The 26,826-nt window shown below is 36.4% G+C and overlaps 1 protein-coding gene across 3 annotated transcripts in view; it reads right to left on the bottom strand.

Annotated features, from left to right (window-relative positions):
- LOC149835889 (lipid transporter) overlaps positions 1–26,826 on the bottom strand; it is a 103,913-nt gene that overhangs the window by 5,206 nt on the left and 71,881 nt on the right. For all 3 annotated transcript variants that reach the window (XM_090008825.1, XM_090008827.1, XM_090008826.1), the window contains one exon: positions 25,965–26,036. In XM_090008825.1, coding sequence (XP_089864951.1) covers positions 25,965–26,036 — 72 coding nt within the window. The remainder of the gene's footprint in view (positions 1–25,964; positions 26,037–26,826) is intronic.

Below are 26,826 nucleotides of genomic sequence, written 5' to 3'. Positions count from 1 at the left end.
TCTAATGAAGATGAAGCAAACAAAAAAAGGCTTCGAGAAAGAGAGTTTTTAAAATATCTAATAATACGCAAGACTGCTCCCATGTGAATAGAAGTAGGAGTGTGATGAAATTGACTAGTTGTGTGTATAGTGTGTGCTATATCAGGTCCAGTAATTGAAAGATAAGAGAGTGCTCCAATAAATTGTCTGTAAGGAGTAGGATCCTCAAGATGTTCTCTATCATCTTGGTGTTGACAATCTCTTGGGTATCAACTCTCTTATCATCTGTGATTTTAGACATGGAGACAAGCAAACGCAAATTTAGACTGAAACAATAAGTACCCTTTAGGGGAGTTCCTAAAAAATACTTTAATAAACCCAAATTAGTCATTTCAAATTTTTTCTTGAGAAGTTTTTTAATATTTTCAACTCTTTGTTTATCTCCTTCGGTGATGATTATATCGTCCACATAGAGAATAATAATAATACCTGTACTAGAAGCTTTAACAAATATGGCAATGTCAGTTAAACAAGTTCTGAAGCCAATATCAAGCATAACTTGACTAAACTTATCATACCAAACCTTTGATACTTGTTTAAGACCATAGAGAGCTTTGTCCAGACGAAAAGATTTACCCTTAGAAATATTAATACCAAGTGGTGCCACCATATAAACTTCTTTAACTAAGGTTCTATTAAGGAAGACATTTTTTACATCCATTTGGAATATAGGTCATCTTCTAACAGAGGTTAAGGCTATTAGGGTCCTAACAGTGGTTATTCTAGCAACTGGAGCAAAGTCTTTTTCATAATCTATACCATATTCTTGAAAATATCTTTTGGCAACTAACCTAGTTTTATACCTTTCAAGAGTTCCATCACTCTTGGTTTTAACCTTATATACTCATCTACAGCCTATGAGTATATTTTCTTGTAGAACATCATGAATGATAAGTACTAGCATTTTCTAAAGCTTCTAACTCTACCCTCATGGCTTCTACCCACTCAAGATGTTATTTAACTTGACCATAGGTTGAAGGTTCTACATATGAATGGATTAAAACAATGAACGCCTTATATTTTAGAGAAAAAGAGTTATATAATACAATTTTTGTAGGCAGTTTAGAAATCCGAGATGACCTTCTGGTTTGTACTTCAATTGGTTCAGAATACTTTTCTAGTGCACATGAGTGATTGAGATCCCTACGCCTAGAATACTGTAAATAGTCTGTCCCTATGGGATTGCTCTTCATTAATCACATCATCATGATCATTATCAACGTCACATGTATCAAAACCATTGTCAAGGTCACATTCATAATCACAGTTATCATAATTTGATATTAAATCAAATAAAAATGAATACTGAGTTACTTCCTAACCCTTTTCAAAGTTAAAAGAACTTTCCTTTTTTAAGAAGGAAACATTCCTTAAAACATATATTTTTTTATTTTTAAGATCAAAGCATCTGTCGCCTTTTTGGTTATTTATATAACCCAAATAGGCACAAAGAATGGCATGGAGAGAAAGTTTATCATTTCTATTAGTAAAAACAAAACATTTGCACCGAAAAACTCTTAGTCTAGAATAGTGTATAACTAATTTAAAGAGTTTTTCAATTGGTGTTATATTTTGCAAAGATGAGGATGGCATTCTGTTAATGAGATATATAGCAGTTAAGACTGCTTCAGCCCAAAATTCTTTTGGTACTTGATTTGCTATTAATAAAGTTTTTGTTGTTTCCATAATGTGTGTGTTTTTGTTCAGCCAAACCATTTTGTTGTGGTGTATAAGGGCAAGATCTTTGATGTGTGATGCCATGAAAGTTTAGATAATCTTTAAATTCTTTTGATAAAAATTCTTCCCTTAAATCAGTACGAAAAATAGAAATATTCTTTTCAAACTTATTTTTGACTAAATTATGAAATATTTGAAAATGTGAAAAAACTTCATATTTATGCTTAAGGAAGTAGATCCAAGCATGCCTAGAAAAATCATCAACAAAAACCACATAGTATGCATATCCACCTTTTGATGTAACTGGTGGTGGCCCCCGTACATCTCAATGTATTACTTCAAGTAGTCTATAAGAAACAAAAGTTCTTTCAAAGAATGATAATCTCTTCATTTTACCAAGAATACAACCTTTACATGTAAAAAATTTTCAAACTTGGAAGGTGTTGGATTTTGGATACACTAGGATAACCAAGACGTTTATGTCACAAATCCAAATCCAATTTCTGAACATTACAATAAAAACTATCCTTGGGTAATTCCAAAAAATTCATGTAATAGAGGCCTCCTTCTCTATGACCTTCCCCAATCAGCTTCCCTGACTGATGATCCTGCACCCAACAATCATCAAAAGAGAAAGAGACATTACATCAATGGTCAGATATTTGTGAAACAAACAAAAGATTTAAGTTTAAATTAGGAATATATCTAACTTTTGGAATAATAAACTTTTTAGAGTTTTGATTTTTTTTGAAATTTCCTACTTTTATTTTAAGAGACGTACCATTGGTTGTAAAAACATTTGACACACGTGAGTTAGTGTGACATTCAGATACATTTTTACTATTAGGGGTCATATAAAAAGATGCACCATAATCAAGAAGCCAAGAAGTTTTACAGAGATCAGAGAAAGATTAGACAAAAGCTTCAGTTGAGGCTCCATTTAAAGAAGATGCCCTTCTAAGAAGAGGTTGGAGAATTTTCATTATTTGAGACATGGATACAGGCAGAGTTATCGGAAGCGCCTAGGTAAAAGGGGAAGCGCGCTTCCGAAACGCGTGGGGGAAGCGTCCCCTTTTTTGAGAAGCGCGCTTCCCAATGCGTTTCCCCACGCTTCTCCATTTTTTTCATTTCTTTCGCTTCCCCCCTCGCTTCCGGTTCGCTTCCTAGGTCGCTTCCGAGACGGTTCGTAATTTTCTTCTAAGTGGTCCCACTGTAACGCCCCAAAATTTTAACCTAGATTTTTTGAGGATTTTTTTTTGATATAGCGAAAACAACTAATAATTCAAGGGTTAAGCATTTCAGAACGATACAGGAAGGTAAAAGCAAACCACACCATTTATTTTTATTTCAATATTAATGGAATCAAACATCAGAGTTTTCACATTATGAGTTTCAAAACAAAGATTTCAATCTGAAAGAAAGTAGGACCGCCAGAGAACAAGTAGATCAAGTCCTGGTCAGCGCCTCATCCCGCGTCGCTCATAGCTTTACTCTTCACCGGAAATTTGTAAATTAAAGGAATTAGACTACCACGTCTAAGTAAGAAAACTGAAATTCTTAATGCAGGTATATCATGAATCTCGCATGTGATGTGAGTGTCAAAGGTAATTTCCAACATATATCTAAACAAGTAAACAGATTATGCAACAGAAATCAACAATCATAAACCCGCACATGTAAGCAATCATACAACAACAATAACTGAGCAGGTAAAGCATAGTATGCAACATTAATAAGCAAGTGAGGTATGTTATACACCAGCAAATAACAGTAACATGCATAACTTTCATGTTATTATACCAGCAAATAACAGTAACATGCATAACTTTCATGTAATAGTTCAATCATCTCATATCTGCACATTTTAGGATTTCAATTCATTACAATTTCAAAATATAAAGCCTGCTGAAAGAATATGTGAATGCCTCTTTAATAACTCCACTCACTGTGATACCTAACTGTTCTAAATAGTGTTTATATTATCTTATCTCGCGGGTACACACGAGCCGAGGTAACCATCACAGAAGAGAACGTTCGGGGGTATACTATTCAAGGGTATTTTATTAACCCGAACATTCTAACTGAGACTGAAATCCCAAGGGAGCGGCCAGTGACCGAGAGAAACTCCCAAAGGCCAAAACCAAAACAGGATGCATCCTAACTTCTGCAGAAGAACAAAAAGCTACTACCTAGGACATATTGGTAGTCCAGGTCCCCCAACCCCGAGGACTGGGGACCAACGAGTCATTTTCGCTCGAAATAATTAAACGCGTCCCCAGAGTTTTGTACCACCTACCCTCTCCAAGGTAAGCCTGAATCTGAGTGGGTTAATCTTTTCATTTAATTATTTTCCCGAAGTATGGGGGTGTTTCCCCATCTACCTCTTACTACCATAGTAGTAAGTTCTCAAACTTAGTCATTTTTCTAAGGTACACATATCTTCATTTTTTTTTCATATTCATTGCACAACCCACTCAGAGTGCTCCAGTGCCTTTAAACCAGTCAAGCACAAAAGTTAATATTTATGTGGGTATTAACCTTTTCAACTTGAGTGCCACGGTGAAACCTTCAAGTACCAAGCTTGGTGATTCACGTGCCAGCCTTAAACCATAACAATTACACATAAGGGAAAATTATTCTTATTCATCTATCACTACCATGGTTTACTTAAACTAAAAGAGTGGTTAAAACTTTCTTTGACATGAATCATCATTAACTTAGCTCGGCCCTTTATAAGGATCAATGGAGATAAAATTTAATAAAATGATAATTGGCACATTCACAAACCCACAGTTGATAATTCATTAATAGTAACTTAAGATTTTTATGCATACTGTTTACAAAATGTTAAAGGAGAAGCAAGCATCTCCTAAATATCTTGAAATATTTACAATTCTCGAAACTAACATACACAGTGTTTATATCCAACATACCAAAAACATAACATTTTGATGTGTATCACAATACAGGCCGAAAATAACAAAAACTGTAAACTCATTCTACCTATTTCAGTTATACAAACACAGGAAATTCAGTGTACAAGATAAGTGACGACTAGGTATCATTAGATCACTCAGTCATTACAATGTATTTTTACCGAATAATTAAGTATCATATAGCATGCTGAGTTACGCAAGAAAACAATAAAACCAACTAGACTTTGTTCAGCCATATGAACTAAGTATTCTTTAACATTTCAGTTCAGCTAATATACAGCCTGTACAATAACTATTTGTTCAGCCATTTACTGTACTTTACAGACTAAATAAGTATCCAATAACATACTGTGTTACGCATGAAAACAAAGAAAGAAACATATTCCATACGGCCACATGAACCAAAACTGTTAATAATTTAGCTACCCTACAGCCTATACAACAAGCAATTCGGTTTAGCCTTAAGAAGAACTTCACACAAGAATTCTATAATAGTACGATATGCCATAAACCCTGAATTTACCATGTCTGTATATGAATAGGTGCATGATTTAGTGCAATGTCTGCTGCCCGAGGTGCACCACAACATAATATCAGGAAAATGACAAGAAGATCTTGCAATATTGTGTTTCATGCAACTATTTGAGTGCCATATTATATGCAAGAATTTGGAATTTATGAAATACATTCAGGATGCTAATATATTTACGAAGAAAAGAAAAATGTTCACATCACACTCGGAAAATCACAAGTAAACAACAATCTACCCCAAACTTGATGGACGATGCCTCAACATTTAAAACACTGAATCATACTTTAGTTTAAGATATCACATAAACTCATTTTTGTACAACCCCCACACACACCACGCTCGATCCCCTTTACCATAAAAATCCGAAACCCCCAAATCGTAGATTTGAGGTTTTCGGTTTGGGGTTGACAGACAACCCCAAATTGGAGATTTTCCCCCTTCGAGGTATTTGTTCCTGTGCGATTGCGGGACTGCATAACAGCCGACATCACACCCAATTTGCAAAGCTCGAAGAGTAACCCCCCTGCAAATCGACCGATTTGGGTTTTGGACAGCCCACTCCCCACACAAGCCCATGATCGACCTGTAAAAAATTTTACAGAAACCCTACCTTGACCGGCGTTTGCATAGCTATTGTTGCGGGAAGGAAGTCGCCGACGTCGGTGCACTGCTGTTGCGCACGCAAACCAGAGGATGAAGACCGAGAGAGAGAGAGAGAGAGAGAGAGAGAGAGAGAGAGAGAGAGAGAGAGAGAGAGAGAGAGAGACTAGCCTTTTGAAGAGCTTCGAGCCCCTCCTCTCCTTTCGAGAAGGGGGGAAAGGATAGATTTTTTTCCCCCGGCGGCTGCGGTTTCCCCCCCATCTCCCTCACACTCAACGTGTTAGGGTTCAAACGAACCCTAACATGCGATTTATCGGGGGAGGGGATTTCTCCTTCCTATTTTTATCAGGCAACCCATATCGGGTTGCCCTTTTTAACCCCCAATTGTTTTCATTTTGCAGGGTGTGGGCCGGGTCCGGGTCCGAACCCCGACGCTGGATCCGATCGCGATTTGGATCCGGATGTTTTAAAATATGGATCCGGGTCGCGTAAATAACAGTGGATCCATGGGTTGGATCCACTTGGGTCCAACAGTGGATTCGACAAGTTTATTTATTACTATTTCCTTATAACAATTAATCTTAGTTATTTATTTATTTAGTATTATTATTATATAAATACTTTAATACCCATATATATTTTTCTTTTGGATCCGGGTAAGGGATCCTAGGCCCAAATCACGTTAATTATAAAATATATATATATATATAAATTTTCTAGGTAACTGCATAAAATTTGCGGTTATTACACCCACGCTTCCTCGCTTCCTAAATTTTTGAAAGTGCCTCGCTTCCCGCTCCCGCTTCCCGTATCGCTTCCCGCTCCCGCTTCGTTGACTGATAACTCTGGATACGGGTGCATCATGAGGTTTTACATCATTTAACTCTCGTGGATAACTGACTGAAGCTACCTTCTTTTCGTCCCTTCTTCTAAACTTCAGACATAGAGGTTTAATGTGTCCTGGTTCATGACAATTATAGCAAATAACTTTTTTTTTGTCATACGCATTGCCTTGTTTCCAATGAGGCTTGTTTTCATATTCATTGGCTTGCTTCCAATGAGGTGGTTTGTAAGGCCACATGTCGGACTTACAAGAACAAAGTGCAAAAACACAAACAAGTCCAAGAGTTGACAATTACAAAGGCCAAGTACAAAAGTGTATAAGCAAAAGTCCACTATGGGACAATACAAAGAGCCAACAAAGGGAAACACCAACAAGTAAAAAAATAGGATGTTATTAATAATACGCTTGAAAAAGCATTGAGAAAAATAGGGGTAACACCGCCCCTACTTATATACAACAAGCCATAAGGGAGGCCATTGGGAGCTCTCTTCATAGAGACGTTAGTGGAGCACCCAATGGCATGGGAAAAACAAAAAAAGAAAAGGAAAAAATAAGAAAAAAAGAAAAAAAGAAAAAAAGAAAAAAAGAAAAAGAAAAATATAATTATTTCTAATAAACAACTATAATTACATTTGAAAATACTAAAATGCCCCTGTCAGGCAAACTATTACAATACAGATTATATATATATATATATATATATATATATTAACACTCTCCCTCAAACTTACAGGAAAATGACCAAAAGTTTGCTAAAGAGAAAAATAAATCGAGGAGCAGGAAGAGCTTTGGTAAAGAAATCCACCAGCTGGTACTCCGATGTGACAGACGACAACGTAATAGTTCCTCTCAGATACTCATCACACACATAATGACAATCCATCTCAATATGTTTGGTTCGCTCATGGAAGACGTGGTTGCTCGCAATATAGATTGCACTCTTATTGTCGCAATACATCTTCGAAGGTGTTGAGATGATTACACTCATATCAATGAGAAGACTTTTAAGCCACACAAGCTCCATTGTTGTTGTAGTCATTGCATGATATTCAACTTCAATTGAGGATACTGATATTTTTTGTTGCTTCTTGCATCTCCATAAAATCACAGTTATCTAAAAATACAAAAAAATCGATAGTTGAGACTATCATTGAGATTTTCGCCCCAATCCTCAAGATAGCACTCATGTGCACAGTGTTGGGAGCATGCTAAAACTGGCTAACTAAGTGAACTGCATGAACTATGTCTGGCCGAGTGATAGATAAGTAAGCGACCCGACTAGTTGGTAGTAAGGTGTAGGATCTTCAAGCAGAGTCCCATCTTCCAGCCTCAATTTAGCATTAATCACTTCTGGGGTTTCTATCTTCTTATCATCTTTAATACCAAACTTAGTACAAATATTAATAGCAAGTTTCATTTGAAAAAGAATGTACCCTCTGTAACGACCCCAATTCATACTCCTTAAAATGCAGATTTTTTTTTAAACCATAGCAGAAATCTTCCCAGAAACCCGGGGCCTTTACAGTTCCACTCCTAATTGGATAAAACAACCAACCACAATAGAGCTTACAATTATCATCCATACCAAACCAAACCTTTATTGAATAATAAGTGATAAGTCTTGAGACAATTGCATAAATGAATAATTAAAAGTGCAGTAACAACTAAATAAAACGAAAATGAAATAAATGAAGAGTCACGATGTCCATCTGTGATCTGTCTAGCAAGTGCATGACACCCGTTGTAATGAAAAAGGCGGAAGCACCAATAAAGCAAACCACTCTCTTAGAAGAGTGATGCCAAGAACCAAGAACACAAACACTAAAAGTGTATACAAAACCCACTAAAAGGAAAAGTGCCTAAAAGTCATAAGTTGGATATTATTGAAGAAAGAAAGAAGAGGGTGAAAAACCCATGACCATATAAGAGAGAGCCTCCTCTATTTATAGAGGAGGAAACTAAAGAGGAGGGACCACAAGGGGGCTCCCATCTAGTTTTTGGGAGCCCCAACGGTCATAAATATGACCGTTGGGGCCCCAATGACTAGATGAGTGGGGCCCCTTGTGGTCTTACAATATGAAAAACAAAAAAGAAAAAAAGAAAAAGAAAAGGTAAAAAAAGAGAGAAAAGGAAAAATGCAAAAAGAAAAAGATTACATGGGGATTTACCAAAATACCCCTATCAGGTTTTTGGGGTACAAGAAAACAAAAAAGAAATATGTATATATATACATATATGTATATATATAAGTATATTTATAAATATATATCTATATATACATAATTTAACACGCCTCCTCGAACTTTTCGGGGAGAAGACCGAAAGTTTGCTAAGAAGAAACATAAATCGTGGAGTTGGAAGCGCTTTGGTGAAGAAGTTAGCAGTTGATATTCTGAAGTAACATATATTCGGGCCTAAGCCCATACAAGAATTGGAAAAAGTGCTCTTTTTCTATTTTCTCCCTTCTTAATTCAACATCTTCACTAGCGACCCACTTGGGCTCAAAAAGAGATAATTCATCCCATAAGGGACCAAGAGTACTAAAGTAATCATGGACACTCATGTTCTCTTGTTTGATTGTACGCATTTTTTCTTAGAGAAAGAATTGTCTTGCAAGGTCTTTTTGTGTATACATACATTTCATAAAAAACCATGCCTCATTAGCCTTGCGGAACTTACCAATGTTGGCACATATTTTGAGCTCAACATTGTTCATAAACCATGCAAGATTTTTTGCATGTTTACTTTCCCAATCTTCTATCTTGGATTGATGGTCTTCAATGGCTTTTATGCAAGCATTTCCTTCTAAAGCTTTTCTTGACCTCCATCCAACTTAGTGAGTTTGAGTCTAGGTTCTGGAATAGAGTCAATCACGTATCCCCAAAGCTTCTTACCTTTGAGGTTATTTTTCATGGCAGATGCCTACATCATGTAGTTGGTACCATTCAATTTGAAAGAGATTAATCTTTTGCTCATTCTTCATTTTGGCTTAGTAAAAGAGGGAACAAGGATTATGGAAGAACACGAAAGAGCCCCTTCACTTGAGTTACCGCAAGCACCACGATCCCCGAGTCACGATCTTTCAATGGTCACTTTTCAAGAAACCAAGAGCACTATGGCTCTGATACCATGTAATGAAGTATGCAGAATTACAAGAACAAAGTGCAAAAGCACATACAAGTACAAGAGTGGACAATTACAAAGGCACAATAGAAGCACAAAAGTGCATACACAAAAGTCCACTATGGGACAATACAAAGAGCCAACAAAGGGCAACACCAACAAGTAAAAGAACAAGATGTTATTAATAATATGCTTGAAAAAGCAATGAGAAAAATAGGAGAAACACCTCCCCTATTTATATACAACAAGCCATGAGGAAGGCCATTGGGAGCTCCCTTCATAGAGACGTTGGGGAGCTCCCAACAGTCATATTTATGACCATTGGGGCCCCAACGACTTTATACAGTGGGGCTCCCAATGTCATGGGAAAGACAAAAAAAGAAAAGGAAAAAACAAGAAAATAAGAAAAAGAAAATTATAATTTTTCTAATAAGCAACTATAATTACATGTGAAAAGACTAAAATGTCCTTGTTGGGTAAACTATTACAATACAAATTATATTATATTATATATATATATATATGTGTGTGTGTGTGTGTGTGTGTGTGTGTATATATATATATATATATTAACAGTTTCCTAGTCTAGAGACGGCTAGGACGGAGTTGTCTTCATTCTTCGAAGTATGCCCTTTTAGCCTATTCTTCTCCATACTTGACTCTTCAATAGTGTCAACAATAGAGAGAATTTTACCTCTATGGTGAAGAGTTGATTTAGTACTTTCAAACTCTAGTCCCAATCTATTTATGAATTGATAAAAGTGCTCCGCATCAAGTTGTTTTTTACGGAGCTTTATGTCTTTGGCACAATGTCATTTAGGCTCAAGAAGAGACAATTCTTCCCAAAGTTCGGACAACTCATTATAGTATTCTCTAATACTTTTGTTTTTTTGAGTCATAATCTGAATTTTGTTTTGCAAATTGCACACATGTGCAATATCCTTAAGGGAATACATATTCTTAAGGTATTCCCAAGACTTATTTGCATACTCAAACTTCAAGAGGCTAAAACATTTTTTAATATCCATGCTATTGATTAGCCAAAAGATGATCTTGGCATGCCCCATTCTCCACTCTTTCCACTTTTTCTCATAAGTGGTTAACGCTTTATCCTTCTCACCATCCGTAAGAGGCACTTTTTTTTCATTCACTACCTTTGTGAGGACTAGTTTGGGTTCCGGACCGGAACCATCTACTAGTCGCCACAATCCCTTTTCCCAAATATGGTGCTTTATGATTGAAGATCACATTACAAAGTTAGTATCATTGAGTTTCATGGGTATGATGACTTTTTCATTATCATCCGTTCTTACAAGGGATAAGAGAGAGAGAGAAAGAAAATGTGAGAAAAGAGATGAGATGAGAAAGGAAAGGGGAAGAACACAAACACCGCACCACGAACTTTGAGTGAAATCACATTAACCAACAAATCATGTTTTTCTTCAAATGCACGATCACACGAACACTTGAACCACAAAAGAATAAAAGATTTTTTATTGCTTCCACAAGCACAAAAAACGAGACAAATAATCTTCAAGATTCAAGAGCAACCTTGCTCTGATACCATGAAGGAAACAAGAGCTTTTCAAACAACTACAATATGTCCACCAAAGAATCAAGTGAGCAAGCACAACAAATGTCCACTAAGGACACACAACAAAAACCCACACAAGGGGTATCCATGAGAGCTAAAAAAAAAATAATCGCTTTATTTATCATAAAACATGAGTACACTGAGAGAGGGGATAACCCCTATTTATACACAAGAGAAGAGGGGGAAGGGACTCAATAGAGTCGTTGGAGCTAGTCCAACGGCTCCAAAACTAGTCAACTAAATGTTGACTAGTTGGACCTCTAGTTCAAAATGAACTAGATAAATAAATAAATAAGATAAAGAGAAGAAAAATAAAGAAAATAAAAATAAATAAATACATATATATTAATATATATATATATATATATATGTATGTATATATGTAAATACACATAAATATATATTATATATATACATGCACCATATATATAAGTATATATATGTACAATTTAACAGAAATCACTAGAAAAAAGGAGTGCGTGAGACCTCTCAGATTTTCCATCTTATTGTTGATTTTAAACATTAAAAGGAAGAAAGATATTTGTCTTGGATCTGAAGAAACATGATATTATCAAGGTCACGTTATATATGTTTTATTGTCTACATATTATTTGGTGATTGATTGATACCCATTTTCATTGATATCGTTTGGGATCACTTTCATCTGCTTCATACAGGTCATCCAAAAAAAGAAAAGAAAAGGGCATATGTTCCAGTTGCTGATTTGTTTTTCCGTTTCACCTTTCTGATCCGATTACATTAGTGTTTTTTTTCTCATGGCTGCGATTATGTCCTTTCCTTTACCCATAAATTCTTCTTTTCAATCCCAGCTAGTCCCTGAGAAACTGACGACTTCTAATTTCCTGATCTGGAAGCGTCAAATCACCCTCTTCTTGACTCACCAACATCTTAAACTCAAAATTCTTTAGCAAATGGATACAGTTTCAAAGCTATATCTTGACAAGATTTAATTCTACTTGTTCTTTCACATTCTTTGTTATTAATCTTGATGTGTGGACAAAATGGGTTGTGATCAAGGTTGCCAAACAGAGAAGCGGAATAGATAAGCAATGCTGGAAGTGGAAAGAAGAAATGAGAGGTTCACAAGTACACAGGAACTAGGAACATGTGAAAGTGGTAAGTGATAAGTGACTACAAAGCATTTAAGAAGTGACTTAAGGAGTTTTTTACAGAGCAAAAATAAAAGAATTAAGGTTGCTATGCTATATGAATACTAATCCATCTAAGATTTATTAACTAAATATTTTGTTTTTAAAAACATAAAGCGTTAATATAATACTTATTGGAATAACTCTAATACATATATCAAATATAAAAACAAAATACAGTTTGACTATACCTAAGCAGAAAACATTGTTTAACGAATAATAGATGAAGATTACCATAACATACTTATATACAAGAGAGTATGTAATAAGATCATGTTCTTATAATGAGAAAAAAGTCTTGAAACATTCAGGCTTGATTTATTTTTTTAAATGAATAATCTAAAATACCGTTGAGTTTAATAAAAATAAGAACATTTGCAATTTTAAGAAATCATAGAAAATGTACTCTTATTTAAGATTTATTATTTAATCCAGTTAAAATAGGTCAACTATGGTGTTACTATAGAGCAATAAAGCATGAATATCTTATTAAGTGCAAATTCTTAAACAATCCTAAATCATCAACATAAGAACATTAAATAATAAATCCAAGTTGATAATTGAAATTTAATGTAAATGGCAAAGTTTAAAAGGAAAGCACACAAACAAAATATAAAATGAACAATCAAGACAATAAAAATAAATAAATAAAGTTAAGGACGTAGTGTTAACTATGCTTGACATAAGTTTGACTGTGTCCAATGAAGTTTGTGGTATATGTGGTGTCATATCTGGTGTCGTTGTGTCTATATGGGGCACACATGATAAATGAAGTGTCCATGTGAAATAGAGAAGAACGATACCAATGTTAGACAGAGCTGTCTATGTCGTCAAAGAGTATTCGTGTGTTTAGTTTGCAATCTTCAAATAAATGTAATAAGCCTGATTTTTGGCATTCTCGTCTTGGTCATTGTGGTCGAGTCTTTGTTGAACGACTGGTATCTAATGGGCTTATTTCTGAATCTAGCTTGATTCCAAGATCAGATGATAAAATATGTTCCAGTTGTCAACTGTGTAAGAGTCATGTTCTTCCTTTTCATTCAATAAATGAGAGAGCTTCAAGGCCTTTTGAAATCGTTTGTTCTGATGTGTGGGGACCGGCCCCTGATTCCTCTAATTCTGGCAGTAGATATTATGTTATTTTTATCGATAATTTCTCTCGTTTCACCTGGATATACTTCATGAAGAATAAATCGGAAGTCCTCTCTATTTCCGCTGTTTTCGTGCTTTTATTAAAACTCATTTTTCTTGTAATATTTTACATTTCCAATGTGATGGTGGGGAGGAATACTCCTCTAGGGAATTTATCAATTACCTCCAAGATAGTGGAATAAATCATAGAGTATCTTGCCCGCATAGACCTCAACAGAATGGAGTTGCAGAACGGAAACAAAGTTACATTGTGGAGAGCGCTATGAGCATGATACACGGAAGTCGTGTTCCCATAGGATTATGGACAGAGGCTTTTCATTCTACTGTTCACATTATTAATCGCCTGCCCATGAAGATTTTAGAAAATAAATCACCTTATTTCGTTTTATTTGGGAAGCATCCTAATTACGATAAACTAAAATTTTTTGGTTGCATGTCTTATGTTCATATTGACTCTTCTCTGCGAAATAAGTTTCAGGCTAAGGCATCAAAGTGCAAATTTGTTGGATATGCATATCACCATAAAGGGTACAGATGTTATGATCCTGACAGCAGGCGAATCAAGATATCAAGAAATGTAGTTTTTGATGAAAATGATTTTGGAGATGGAAAATATGTTTCTGCCCAAACCAATATGAATGTGCTTTTCTATGATCCATGGCTCAGTGCAGAGCTTTTTCCTGAAAAAAACAATGAGTGCTCTTCCTCCTGTGCTCAAGGGATATCCTATCAAGATGGAAACAATAGAATACAGGAACTTGAAATAGACAATCCTCTAGAGATTAATAAGTTTGTCGGGCAAGTTTATAGGAGAAGAGAAAGGTCCCTTTTGACCCCGAATGATATTGAACAAGAAGCTCTTACGTCTTATTCGCCCAATGACACCACTACTTCTCCAGTTTCTAATACAGTGGCACTCCCGATCAGACGATCAGAAAGAGCCTGGCATCCCATTGAAAGGTGGGTTAGTTATGAGAATTTCACTATGGATTTTCAGTTATTTTTGTCACTGATTGAGAAAGAGACCAAGCCTAGACATTTTCATCAAGCTATTAACTCCAAGAAATGGATTCAAGCTATGTCACATGGGTGCGGGTGCGGGTGCGGGTGCGGGTGAGGGGATGCGGCAGGGGCAAAAATGTAAAAAAAAAACTATATATATATATATATAATTTTGAAGTTTTAATAGTTTAACATTTAACAATTAACATTGTCATAATATGATTCATCATGCATGCAGTATATCAACCTAAATATCAAATTATCAATCAAATAAGTAAAGCAATTACATAAATCGACCTAAATATCAATCTAATAAGTATAAAAGAACTAAATTACATACCAAAATATATCCTGATGAAGTAATGGATGTTAATAATTTTCTTTTTCATTATCAAATGCATCATTAGAAGGAATACTGGGCTCAGCTAAATCCATGTTTGTTATGTTGAAATCATGTTCTCCCTCGAAGTCAAACTCTTCTGGGTTTACATCCCAAAATTTGGATGTTCCTTGTTTGCGTTATAAACCCAATTTGAAAATGATAAATACAATATAAGTATATTTAAATGAAAACTAAGAAATAATCAAATTACTAAGAGAGCAAATTAGTACCTGTATTCATCATTGCTTCGTGAAAGTAATCGAAGATTTGAATGAACATATACTAAATCCTCTACACGCTTGCTGGTGAGTTTGTTTCTCTTCATGTTGTGGATTTGAGAATATGTGCTCCAATTTCTTTCACAACAAGATGAACTAACAGACTGCGATAACAATCTTAATGCAAGACGTTGGAGAAGAGGTGTTTCTGATCCAAATGTTGACCACCATGTGATATGATCTATATTATCTTCTTCTCTCGCGAATAATGCCGGTCCATATAATCTCGAAGATGAAAATTTTTCAAACTCTTGTGTGACTTGATGTAGAAGATATTTTTCTGGAAAAAGTCTTGTCATACACATATTTCTATATCTTGATAGCTCTGGATCTAAATTTGGAGGGACACGACCAATACCACCAGCCCGCCACTTATTTGCATAATATTTTGGATTAAGAGAATGTGCCATGCAATGCAAAGGAGTGTTGCTCTTATCCCATCTTCTGACTAAAATTGAATGAATATGATTAAAAAAATCTGAATCATCAAATGCAGGATTCTTTTCTTCATGCTTGAAAACTATAACTTGTATTTTTTCAATCATATTATCCCACATTTCATAAACTCTGTGAAGCATGGCTCATCCTTATCAACTTCTCTTAACATTTCCCAAATAGGTTGCGTAAATTGAAGGAAGTATACCACTTTGTCCCAAAACTCATCATCAAGAATGAATTTTTAAATTTCTTGAGCCTTGATATCATCATCAGCACTATAGAATGTTCAATTTTCATCAGTCACCATGTTAATCAAAGCATTCTTCATTCTTTTAATCCTCTTCATCATTGTGACGCAAAACGTGTTTCAGCAACCTTCAACAATTTCAAATCAGAATGACTATTAAATATAGCATTAGCACGATGGTGGTTAACAACAAAATTCCTAATACTTTTGATATTTCTTTCTAAATCTTCAATCCATGAACATAAAGCATATGCTTGTGAATTTTCTTCTTCTTTGGGGTCGCAAATGCTCTTTAGGGCTAGATTTAAGTTGTGTGCTACACAGGGAGTCCAAAAAATATGAGGGTACTCACTCTTCAAACTCAATGTTGCACTTTTACAAACTGGAGCGTTGTCTGTAATGATTTGTACCACTTTCTGATCACCCACTTCTTTTATCACTTCTATAAACAATCCCTTCAAATACTCTGCATTTTTATATTCCCCAGATGCATCAACTGCTTTCAAGAATATTGGGCCACTAAGCGAACAAGCAATGAAATTGATTAATGGACGCCTTTGAATATCTGTCCATCCATCAGACACAATAGAAACTCCATTTTGTTCCCATGAATATTTTTTAATCTCTAGCAACCTCTCCACATTTGCCCTCTCTTCTGCAAGAAGTGTGGTTCGTATTTTTTCTAAACTTGGAGGCACATAACCACTCAAATTACAATTTGCCAAGGATGTTACTAAATCCTTCCAATAAGGATTTCTAGCCGCATTAAGTGGGAGTGAACCAGAATAAAAATACCTCCCAACTTTTCTATCAAATTCTTCTCTTCCATATATATTGAATGATGCTTGTATCGTTCCTCTACCTCCTACATTGACTTTTCTTTTTTTTTTCAACATCTTCTTGGTGGCTTGCAAATGGCACACTGACTGCAGAAGAATCGGCCATTGCCTTTATCTTCTCATATTCTTCTTGTATTGTCTTCGCATTGCCTCATCAACTTTTATGCAAGCTGAAATGTCATGTCCTGGTATCTTCAACAAATGAGTCTTCACTCTTGTGTAAGACCCAACAAAATTTCTTTCGCAAAGCTTGCATCGAAATCTCTTGTTTCCACCACCTCCTTCTCCAGTTTTTGCAAGTTTATCTACATGTACCCATAGTGGCCCCACATCATCAATCTCACTGCAACTATCAGCAAAACTAGCAGCAGAACTCACATGTTGGGATGAGGATGACGCAAGTCCTTTCCCTTTATCCGTCATTTTTATCCTGAAAACACACAAAAAAATACAATAAAATTTTCAAATCAATTATACTCGACCCCCTCCCCTGCCAACCCAACAAGAGAGCGAGAGCGAGGGGGGCTCGGCCCCTCCCCTGCCGAAAACAGAGGGAGCAGGGGGGGGGGGGGCTCGGCCCCTCCCCTGAAATCAAAGGGAGTAAGGTGGGGGGCTCAGCCCCTTCCCTACCGAAAACAGAGGGAGCAGGGGGTGCTCAGCCCCTCCCCTGTCAACCCAACAAGAGAACGAGAGGGGGGGCTCGGCCCCTCCCCTGTCGACCCAAAAAGAGAGCCAGAGGGGGAAGGGGCTCGACCCCTCCCCTGCCGACCCAAAAAGAGAGCCAGAGGGGGGGGGGGGGGGGCTTGGCCCCTTCCCTGTCGACCCAACAAGAGAGCGAGAAGGGAAGGGGGTGCTCGGCCCCTCCCCTGCCGACCCAAGAAGAGAGTGAGAGAGGGTACATACCTGCGAAAGGAGAGGAGTCGAGAGGAGGAGCTGGGGCGTCGATAGGAGAGAGCTCGAGCTTAGGGGGAGAGGAGAGGAGAGATTAGGGCAAAAAAATTTTTTTGCCCTAATCCTCCTTTTCATCGGGGATTTTTTTTTTCAATGCCAAAACAGTGGAAAAAATGACCCTGGGTGCATTGACCGCACCCGGTGCCGCACCCGGTGCCGCACCCGCGTTGCGTCGCGTCGACGCGGGTGCGGCACCTGTTTTGCCGAGTCCCTGTGACTTAGGATTCAAGTCATGAATGAAGAGATGGAAGCTTTGTACCAATGTCAAACATGGACAGTTGTTCCTCGACCTTCAGATAAGAATGTTGTTGGGTCGCGATGGGTTTACAAGATCAAATACAAACCGGATGGGAGTGCTGAGCGATACAAAGCTCATCTCGTAGCAAAGGGATTCACCCAAGAATTTGGACAGGATTATGATAAAACCTTTAGTCCAGTTGTGAAAATGGGCACAATTCGCATTGCTCTTTCATTGGTTGTAGATTATAGTTGGAGAATAAACCAGCTAGATGTGAAGAATGCTTTTCTTCATGGGGATTTGAAGGAAGAAGTATACATGGAACAACCGCCAGGATATATAGAAGAAGATTCAAAGGAGTATGTCTGTAGATTAAATCGAGCACTCTATGGCCTGAAACAAGCGTCTCGATCTTGGTTTGAGAGTTTCTCCCTAGAAATTCAAAAACATGGTTTTTATCGATCGCAATTGGATCATTCTCTTTTTATTCATCGAGATAAGGAGTTTACTACCTTCTTATTGATATATGTCGATGATATACTTATTACAGGTAGTGAGAACCATGTTCAAGAGACTAAAGATCTTCTGAGCCAAAGATTCAAAATGAAGGACCTTGAAAATCTTCGGTACTTTCTTGGAGTAGAGGTGGATAATCAAGAAAATAAGCTTACTTTGACCCAACATAAATACACCCTGGATCTGTTAGAAAAGGCTGGAATGAAGGACTGCAAACCTCTTGTTACTCCTAGTGTGCTTAACCAGAAATTAAGTACGCAAGATGGAGACTTGTATCATGATCCCACCAAATATCGGAGTTTAGTGGGGATGCTTCAATATCTCACATTTATCAGGCCTGATATCACATATTCAGTCAATCCAGTTTCTCAATTCATGCATGAGCCAAGAACGAGACACATGGATGCAGTAAAAAGGATACTGAAACACTTGAAGAGTACTGTTGGAGATGGATTTTTGTACACTAAAAGCAGATCCATAAGTACTGCTCATGACATCATTGCTTATTCAGATGCAGACTGGGCCGGAGATCCTGATGATCGAAAGTCAGTTTCAGGGTACGAGGTTTTCATTGGTGCCAATCTTGTTTCCTGGAGTAGTAGAAAACAGAAGGCAGTGGCTAGATCTAGCACAGAAGCCGAATACAGGGTGATGGTTGCAGATACGGCAGAAGTAACATGGACTAGACATTTGTTAACAGAGTTAAAGGAGCCGATTGCTAGTTGCTTTCTCCTTTGTGACAACCAAAGTGCTATTCAAATATCTCTTAATCCTATTCATCAGAGCAAGACCAAACACATTGAGATTGATCAACATTTTATCAGGCAGAAGATTGAGGAAAAAGAGATTGAACCTCATTATACCTCATTATGTTAGAACAGAAGACCAAGTGGCTGATTTGTTCACTAAGGGACTCACAAAGTTGTTAAAATGTAATATAGATATATATAATAATAATATATTATTATTATATATTTATTATTTTTATTTTTTATTTTTTTATTTTAATTTATTATACAATAAATATTATCTAGTTCGTATCGAACCAGATAATATCTAGTTTGGTTAAGTTCCACTTGAAACTTAACCAAATACTAGCTGTTGGACTAGTCCAACAGCTAGAAGGGAGAGCTCTCTCCCATTAGCTCTTGTATAAATAGGGGTGCAGCCCCCTTGTAAACTTCACTTCTTGTAATGCTTTTCAAGCATCCTTTTTACATAAATAAAATTATTTATTTATGTGTGTTGTTCCTATTTTACCCTTTTAAGGGCTTTGCTTAAAGTGTCTTTTAGACACTCCATTCAATCATTCCAAGGGCGTTCGTGGAAGACCACTATTTCATTACACGATATCAAAGCTACGGGAATATTAGATCTTGGAGAAAAGCTGTCTCGGTTTCCGTGTCCTTTGCAAAAGTGTTTCGCCGCTTGAAGGGAAGTGTTTTATAACTTCATTTGAAGAGCTCCCACATTTTGTATTCCTTTCCTTTTTCATTCTTTTATTGTTCTTCTCTTCTATCCCTATTCTTTCTCTCCCCTTGTAATCGATGGATGACAATGATAAAGTCACCATCATTCTCATGAAGTTAAGTGATACGAATTATGTAATATGGGCTTCTATCATGAAGCACCATATATGGGAAAAAGGTTTATGGGGATTGTGGATGGTTCCGATTCGGAACCTAAACTATCTCTTACCAAAAAAGAGGGAGATAAAGAGGTTCCTCTATCGGAAGAAGAGAAAATAAAAGCCCTAGCCTCTTATGAGAAAAAATGGAAAGAGTGGAGAATGGCTCATGCAAAAATAATGTCATGGCTTATCAATAGCATTGACATTAAAAAATGTTCAAGCCTTGCCAAATTTGATCATGACGATAAGGCATGGGAATACCTTAAAAATATATATTCCCTTAAAGATATTGCACATGTGTGCAACCTCCAAGAAAATGTTTGAATAATGACTCAAGGTGATAAAACGATTCGTGAATATTACAATGGGTTGTCGAAACTTTGGGAGGAACTTTCTCTCTTAGAACCAAAGTGGCCTTGTGCCGAAGACATTGAGCTTCGCCAAAAGCAACTTGATGTTGAACACTTTTACCAATTTATAACTGGGTTAAAGCCGAAATTTGAAACCACCAAATCGGCCCTCCTTCACCGGGGAAAGATTCCCTCCATTGTTGAAACTATTGAAGAACTAACAATGGAGGAAAATAGTCTCTGAAAAGATTCCTCTAAAACTAATGATGATTTCGTCCTAGCTATATCTAGGCCTAGGAATCACACTCGCACTTACAGGCCACCTCATTTTGGGAGGCAAAATGGCGAGTTTGATAAAAGAAAGGTGATTTGTCATCACTGTCATGAACCGAGGCATTATAGGCCTCAATGTCCAAAATTAAAGAAAAGAGATAAAAAGAAGGTTGCATCAGTTGAAGAATCAAAAGATCAAGATGCACCTGTTTCTATGGCTCAACTTATGAAGATCCTTCAACCTCTTCTTCAAGGGGTCTCTTCTTCCACTGAAGCCTCAACTGGAGTGGCAGTTGCATCTGTTTCCGATCCATGTAACTTTCCTTGCTTTTAGATTCTGGTGCCTCATTTCATATGACCCCACATTATAAATGTTTATCCGAATGTCTTAAAAATAACTCAAGTATTTCAAAAGTCTTTACAGTAGATGGAACATCTCTTAAAATAAAGGGAATTGGGTGTTTTCAAAAACACAAAACTTTTTGTGTTCCAGAAGTTAGAGATATCTCAAAACTTAATTTGAATCTCTTATCTATTTCTCAAATTTCTGATTATGGATGTAATATATCCTTCTCTTCTGATGATTGCTGGATACAGGATCGCCAGTCAGGGAAGCTGATTGGGGAAGGCCATAGAGAAGGACTATATTACATGGATTTTTTGGAGCTACCCAAGAATGTTTTTTGCTTAAATGTTCAGAAATTGAAAACAAACTTATGGCACAAAAGACTTGGCCATCCTCATATGTCTAAAATCCAATATTTTCCAAATTTGGGAAAGTTTTGTAAATCTGAAAATTTTGCTTGTAAAGACTGCATTCTTGGAAAAATGAAAAGATTACCTTTCTCTAGTAGAACTTTTGTCTCTTCAAAACCACTTGAGTTAATACATTTGGATGTTTGAGGACCCGCACCAGTAATTTCTAAAGCTGTTTTTGCATATTATGTCATCTTTATAGATGATTTTACTAGATATACTTGGATTTATTTTCTTAAACATAAATTCGAAGTTTTTACTTACTTTCAAATATTTCATAAAATGGTCACAAACAAATTTCAAAGTAATGTCTCCATTTTTCGCACTGATTCAGGGGGAGAATTTATGTCTAAAGAGTTTAAAAACTATCATATTTCATATGGCATTATTCATCAACGATCTTGCCCAAACACCCCGCAGTAGAATGGTCTTGCAGAACGCAAACATCGTCACATTATAGAGACCACTCGGACTTTGCTAATTGCAAGCCAAGTGCCAAAAGGGTTTTGGGCAGAAGCAACTTTAACTGCTACTTATCTCATAAACCGAATGCCATCTTCTTCTTTAGAAAATATGTCTCCGGTTGAAAAACTTTATACCTTAGCTCCAGACTAAGAGTATTTGGTTGCAAATGTTTTGTATTTACAAACAAAAACGATAAATTCTCCCCTCGTGCAATCCCATGTGCCTTTTTAGGATATGCCGAAAACCAAAAAGGTACAGATGTTATGATGTTCAAAATAATAAATTATATGTGTCAAGGAATGTGACCTTTCTTGAAAAGGAGATTTTTTTTTAAAGCGAAAAACACAAGGATATTACTGAATATTCCTTTTTAATTGACTTAACTTCCAAATCTGATGAAGAGGATTTTGAATGTAGTTTTGACAATGACCAAAGCCCCACTAGCTTTGATCTTGATATTGAAGATCAAACTAGTAGGGATGTTAGTCTTCAGTATTCAAGACGAAGAATTGGAGAGCAACGCCCTCCATGCGCGTTAGAAATATTTTCTAAAGTTCCTCCTTGTAGGACTTCTAGAATCTCTAGACCCCCCGAGAAGTTTGTGTCCTATGAATCTTTTTCACCCTCATATAAGGCAACTCTTGCTTTAATTCAATCCTATGTTGAACCTTCCTCATATTTTGAAACCAAAAATCATGCAGAATGGATTGAAGCTATGAAATTAGAACTAGATGCTTTAGAAAAAGCCAATACTTGGTCCATCAAAGGCCTACCTCTTGGAAAGAAACCTATAGGTTGTCGATGAGTCTATAAAGTCAAAACCAAAAGTGATGGGACCCTAGAAAGATACAAGGCACGTCTTGTAGCCAAAGTCTACGCTCAAGAGTATGACATTGACTATGAAGAAACCTTTGTTTCTGCGGCTCGAATGACCACAGTTCGAACTTTAATTGCCTTAGCCTCTATTAAGAAATGACCTATATTTCAAATAGACGTTAAAAATGCATTCTTAAATGGGAGCCTTGCTGAAGAAGTATACATGGAAGCTCCTCATGGTATTAGTCTTCCTAAGGGTAAAATTTTTCATCTTAAGAAAGTGCTTTATGGTCTTAAATAGACACCAAAAGCCTGGTCTGACAGGTTTAGTCATGTTATGACTAATATTGGTTTTCGTTCTTGTTTGACTGACACTGCCTTGTTTATTAAGCAATCTGATGCAGGTATCATTATCCTTCTTCTTTATGTAGATGGTATGATCATCACTGGATATGACAAACAGGGAGTTGCTAATATCAAAACTTTTCTTAAAACTCATTTTGAGATGTCTGACCTAGGACTATTGCGATGTTTCCTCGGCATAGAAGTTGCTTATTCCCCTAGAGGGTATTTGATTTCTCAAACTAAATTTGCTTTTGACATTGTTTACAGGTCTGACATCTCAGATGAAAAGAAAGTAGATACTCCGGAAGTAGTTAATGTTAAGATGAAAATTGATGATGGAGAACGACTTGAAGATCCTAGTCCATTTAGACAACTTGTTGGAGCTCTTTCCTACCTTTCTATCACTCGGCCAGAGACATTGCACATGCTGTCTACACAGCTAGTCAATTTCAACATGCTCCCACCTCTGTTCACATGGGAGCAGTCTTACGCATTATTAGATATTTAAAGAGTTTTCTTTCACGAGGACTTTTCTTGTCTGCATCATCTTATTTAGATTTAATTGCTTATATTGATGTTGACTGAAGAGGTGATCCTAATGATAGGTACTCAACCAGTAGTTTTTGTGTGTTCTTAGGTGAATCTCTCATATTGTGGAGGTGCAAGAAGCAGCAGAAGGTCTCTCTTTCCTCCACTGAAGCCGAATATAGAGTCATGGCAACCACCACAACGAAAGTTGTTTGGCTCTGAAGACTATTAGCTGACATGGGAGCTGAAGCAACACAGGTCTCGCGCATGTGCTGTGACAATAAGAGTGCAATCTACATCGCAAGCAACCAGACCTTTCATGAATGCACCAAACACATAGAGATGGATTATCACTATGTTCGAGAGGAGTACCTACACGACATCATTGATCTTTCATATGTTACATCTGAGTACCAACTAGCAAATTTCTTCACCAAACCTCTTGCGGCTCCCAGATTTCACTTCCTCTTAGACAAACTTTCGCTCATTGTACCATAAGTTTGAGGGGGAGTGTTAAAATGTAATACAGATATATATAATAATAATACTAACAATAATATATTATTATTATATATATTTTTATTTTTTTATTTTTTTTCTTTTAATTTATTATACAATAAATATTATCTAGTCCGTATCGAACTAGATAATATCTAGTTTGGTTAAGTTCCACTTGAAACTTAACCAAATACTAGTTGTCCAACAACTAGATTTCTAGCCGTTGGTCTAGTCCAACAGCTAGAAGGGAGAGCTCTTAGCTCTTGTATAAATAGAGGTGCAGCCCCCTTGTAAACTTCACTTCTTGTAATGCTTTTAAAGCATCCTTTTTACATAAATAAAATTATTTATTTATGTGTGTGTTGTTCCTATTTTACCCTTTTTAAGGGCTTTGCTTAAAGTGTCTTTTAGACACTTCGTTCAATCATTCCAAGGGCGTTCGTGGAAGACCACCATTTCATTACAAAAGTGTCGTTTTTGGTTCCTAAAGAGCAAGTTGTCCATGATTCAAAATCATGCACAACTTGAGGGGGATTGTTAGACATGGCAGATATCGGGCATTTGTATTTGTATTTAAGTTTGGATCTAGATCCGGATCCAAACTACTTTTGTGTAACATGTCCAGCATATATTGGACATACTTGTAAATACTTGTAACTTATTAAGGCTACTTGTAAAAGACCATGTATTAGGTTTTGTTTCATATATTAAAAGGAAGAGATCACAATTTTTGCATTATGGAAAAACGTGATTAGTTACAGCCTCATTCTCTTTCCTCTCTGCAGTTTCCTGATCATTGATTTTCGAGAAAACTTACAACCAGCCACTTTTCAGCTGGAAGTGGCTTTCTTCTCCCCTGGCAACTTTACTACCAGAAAAGAGCCATCACAATGCTCCCCAATCCAAATGCACCATCCTATCCACTTTCCAGCAAGAAATGGCAGCCATACTTTCGCCCAATCCTGTGCTGGAGAATCATTAGGACGGTGCCACAAGCACCAAGCCTGACCACTTGGCATACAGTTCAACAAAAGGCCAGGTATTTGATAGCCTATGCTATCAAACTTGTTAATCAAATTTCATGAAGTTTTCAGCTGAAGGCATAAAAAATGGTTTATAACAATTTATGCACATAGACATTCTAACGACTGTTATTTCAGAAATCCCAATTTAGTATTCCTTAAGAAAATTCATGCTCAGATGGTTGAATTGATGATGACTTCGTTGCACCTAAAGTTGGATATGTGTTTGGAAGAATCAAGCACTAGAAATGTACAGTTGCATAATCCATGTATCAAATTTACATCTGAAAGCGTAAATCCATAGTTTAAGAAGGACAAGAAACTAACTGGTTAAATGTGCTTAATCTCCAAGAACATAGTGAGATAATACTGTTGCTGACAACAGTCAACCGACATGAACAGCTCCGAGATAGAAATATAACATCTTGGTGATTTGTACATGTTAAATGGTTTTAAATGGAAAGAGCTGGTTTGCAATGTGATAGCTAATCTCATCAAATATCATGAAGATAAGCCATTCCATGATATACATTACATATGGAGTTGTTTCTAAAATTTTCTACCCACTATGGCACAAAGGAATCACTAGAGTTAGATAGCATTAAATACATGAAACATCTCATAATTCTCACGATCACAAAGTAAATGGATTTATAAGGTTTAAATTATCAAAATAAAAGAAGTAAAACTCTATGTAAGAGCCAACAACACATTAGAGGCATACCAATTAAAATAACAAGTTTCAAGGCCAGCAGAAGAAGACTCTCTAAGCTAACATTCTTGTTGGAGTTTTCTCCTGCAGAAAAAGTAAGTAATGAAAAACAGATAAATATCATCTTTCATTACTAAATGTATTGGAAGCATATGTAAAACCCAACAAGCTACAATTGTGCATAATGCACTCCCTCTGCAAGGATACACGATAGAATGTGCATTTTTTACCTAGACCAAATCTGCCTCATATAGTATCGATTTAAGTCCACAAACCTATGAAGCAATCATAACATATGATCATCAGAGGGGCCCATAAACAATTTGAGCTGTATCAATTCTTGAAAACACCAAGTTTGTGACAGTAATTTTGAGTAGCCCTAGATTCAGTTGTGATAATCATTTATAGACTTAGACTCCTATGGATATCCACTGTTAAATTTCCTTTGAGTCAAGAGAAACCAATACATAGGAATTTGCTACAACCAGCAACTGTAACATGAATATGGCTGTTTACATGTATGCAGCAATTCTCTTGGAGTCTTTATTGATAATATTAAGATATAATATGGATGTAAGAGATGAATACATATGCAACCTAGAGCCTGCAAGTAGCAATAATTTGTCAGTTCAGCTTCATGACCCATCTTTCAACCACATCTGGGTCCTGAACATGTCTCAACGTTAGTAATTCTTTTTAAATATTTTGTGATTTTCAGATGACCACCAAAATTTTAGTCCTAATTAATTTATCCACCAAAGTTTTCACATTTTCCAAATATCGTCCAAAATTCTAAGCTGGGTTAAGCAAATAATACCATGAGCTAATTACTAGATAACCAATTTACCCTTACAAAAATAAATAAATCCTATTT

Source organism: Nuphar pumila, chromosome 6 (genome assembly GCF_984573655.1).
Source record: "Nuphar pumila chromosome 6, dmNupPumi1.hap1.1, whole genome shotgun sequence".
Taxonomy (NCBI): Eukaryota; Viridiplantae; Streptophyta; class Magnoliopsida; order Nymphaeales; family Nymphaeaceae; genus Nuphar; species Nuphar pumila.
Note: the sequence above shows the minus strand (reverse complement) of the source record. Positions and strands in the feature narration are given on the sequence as shown.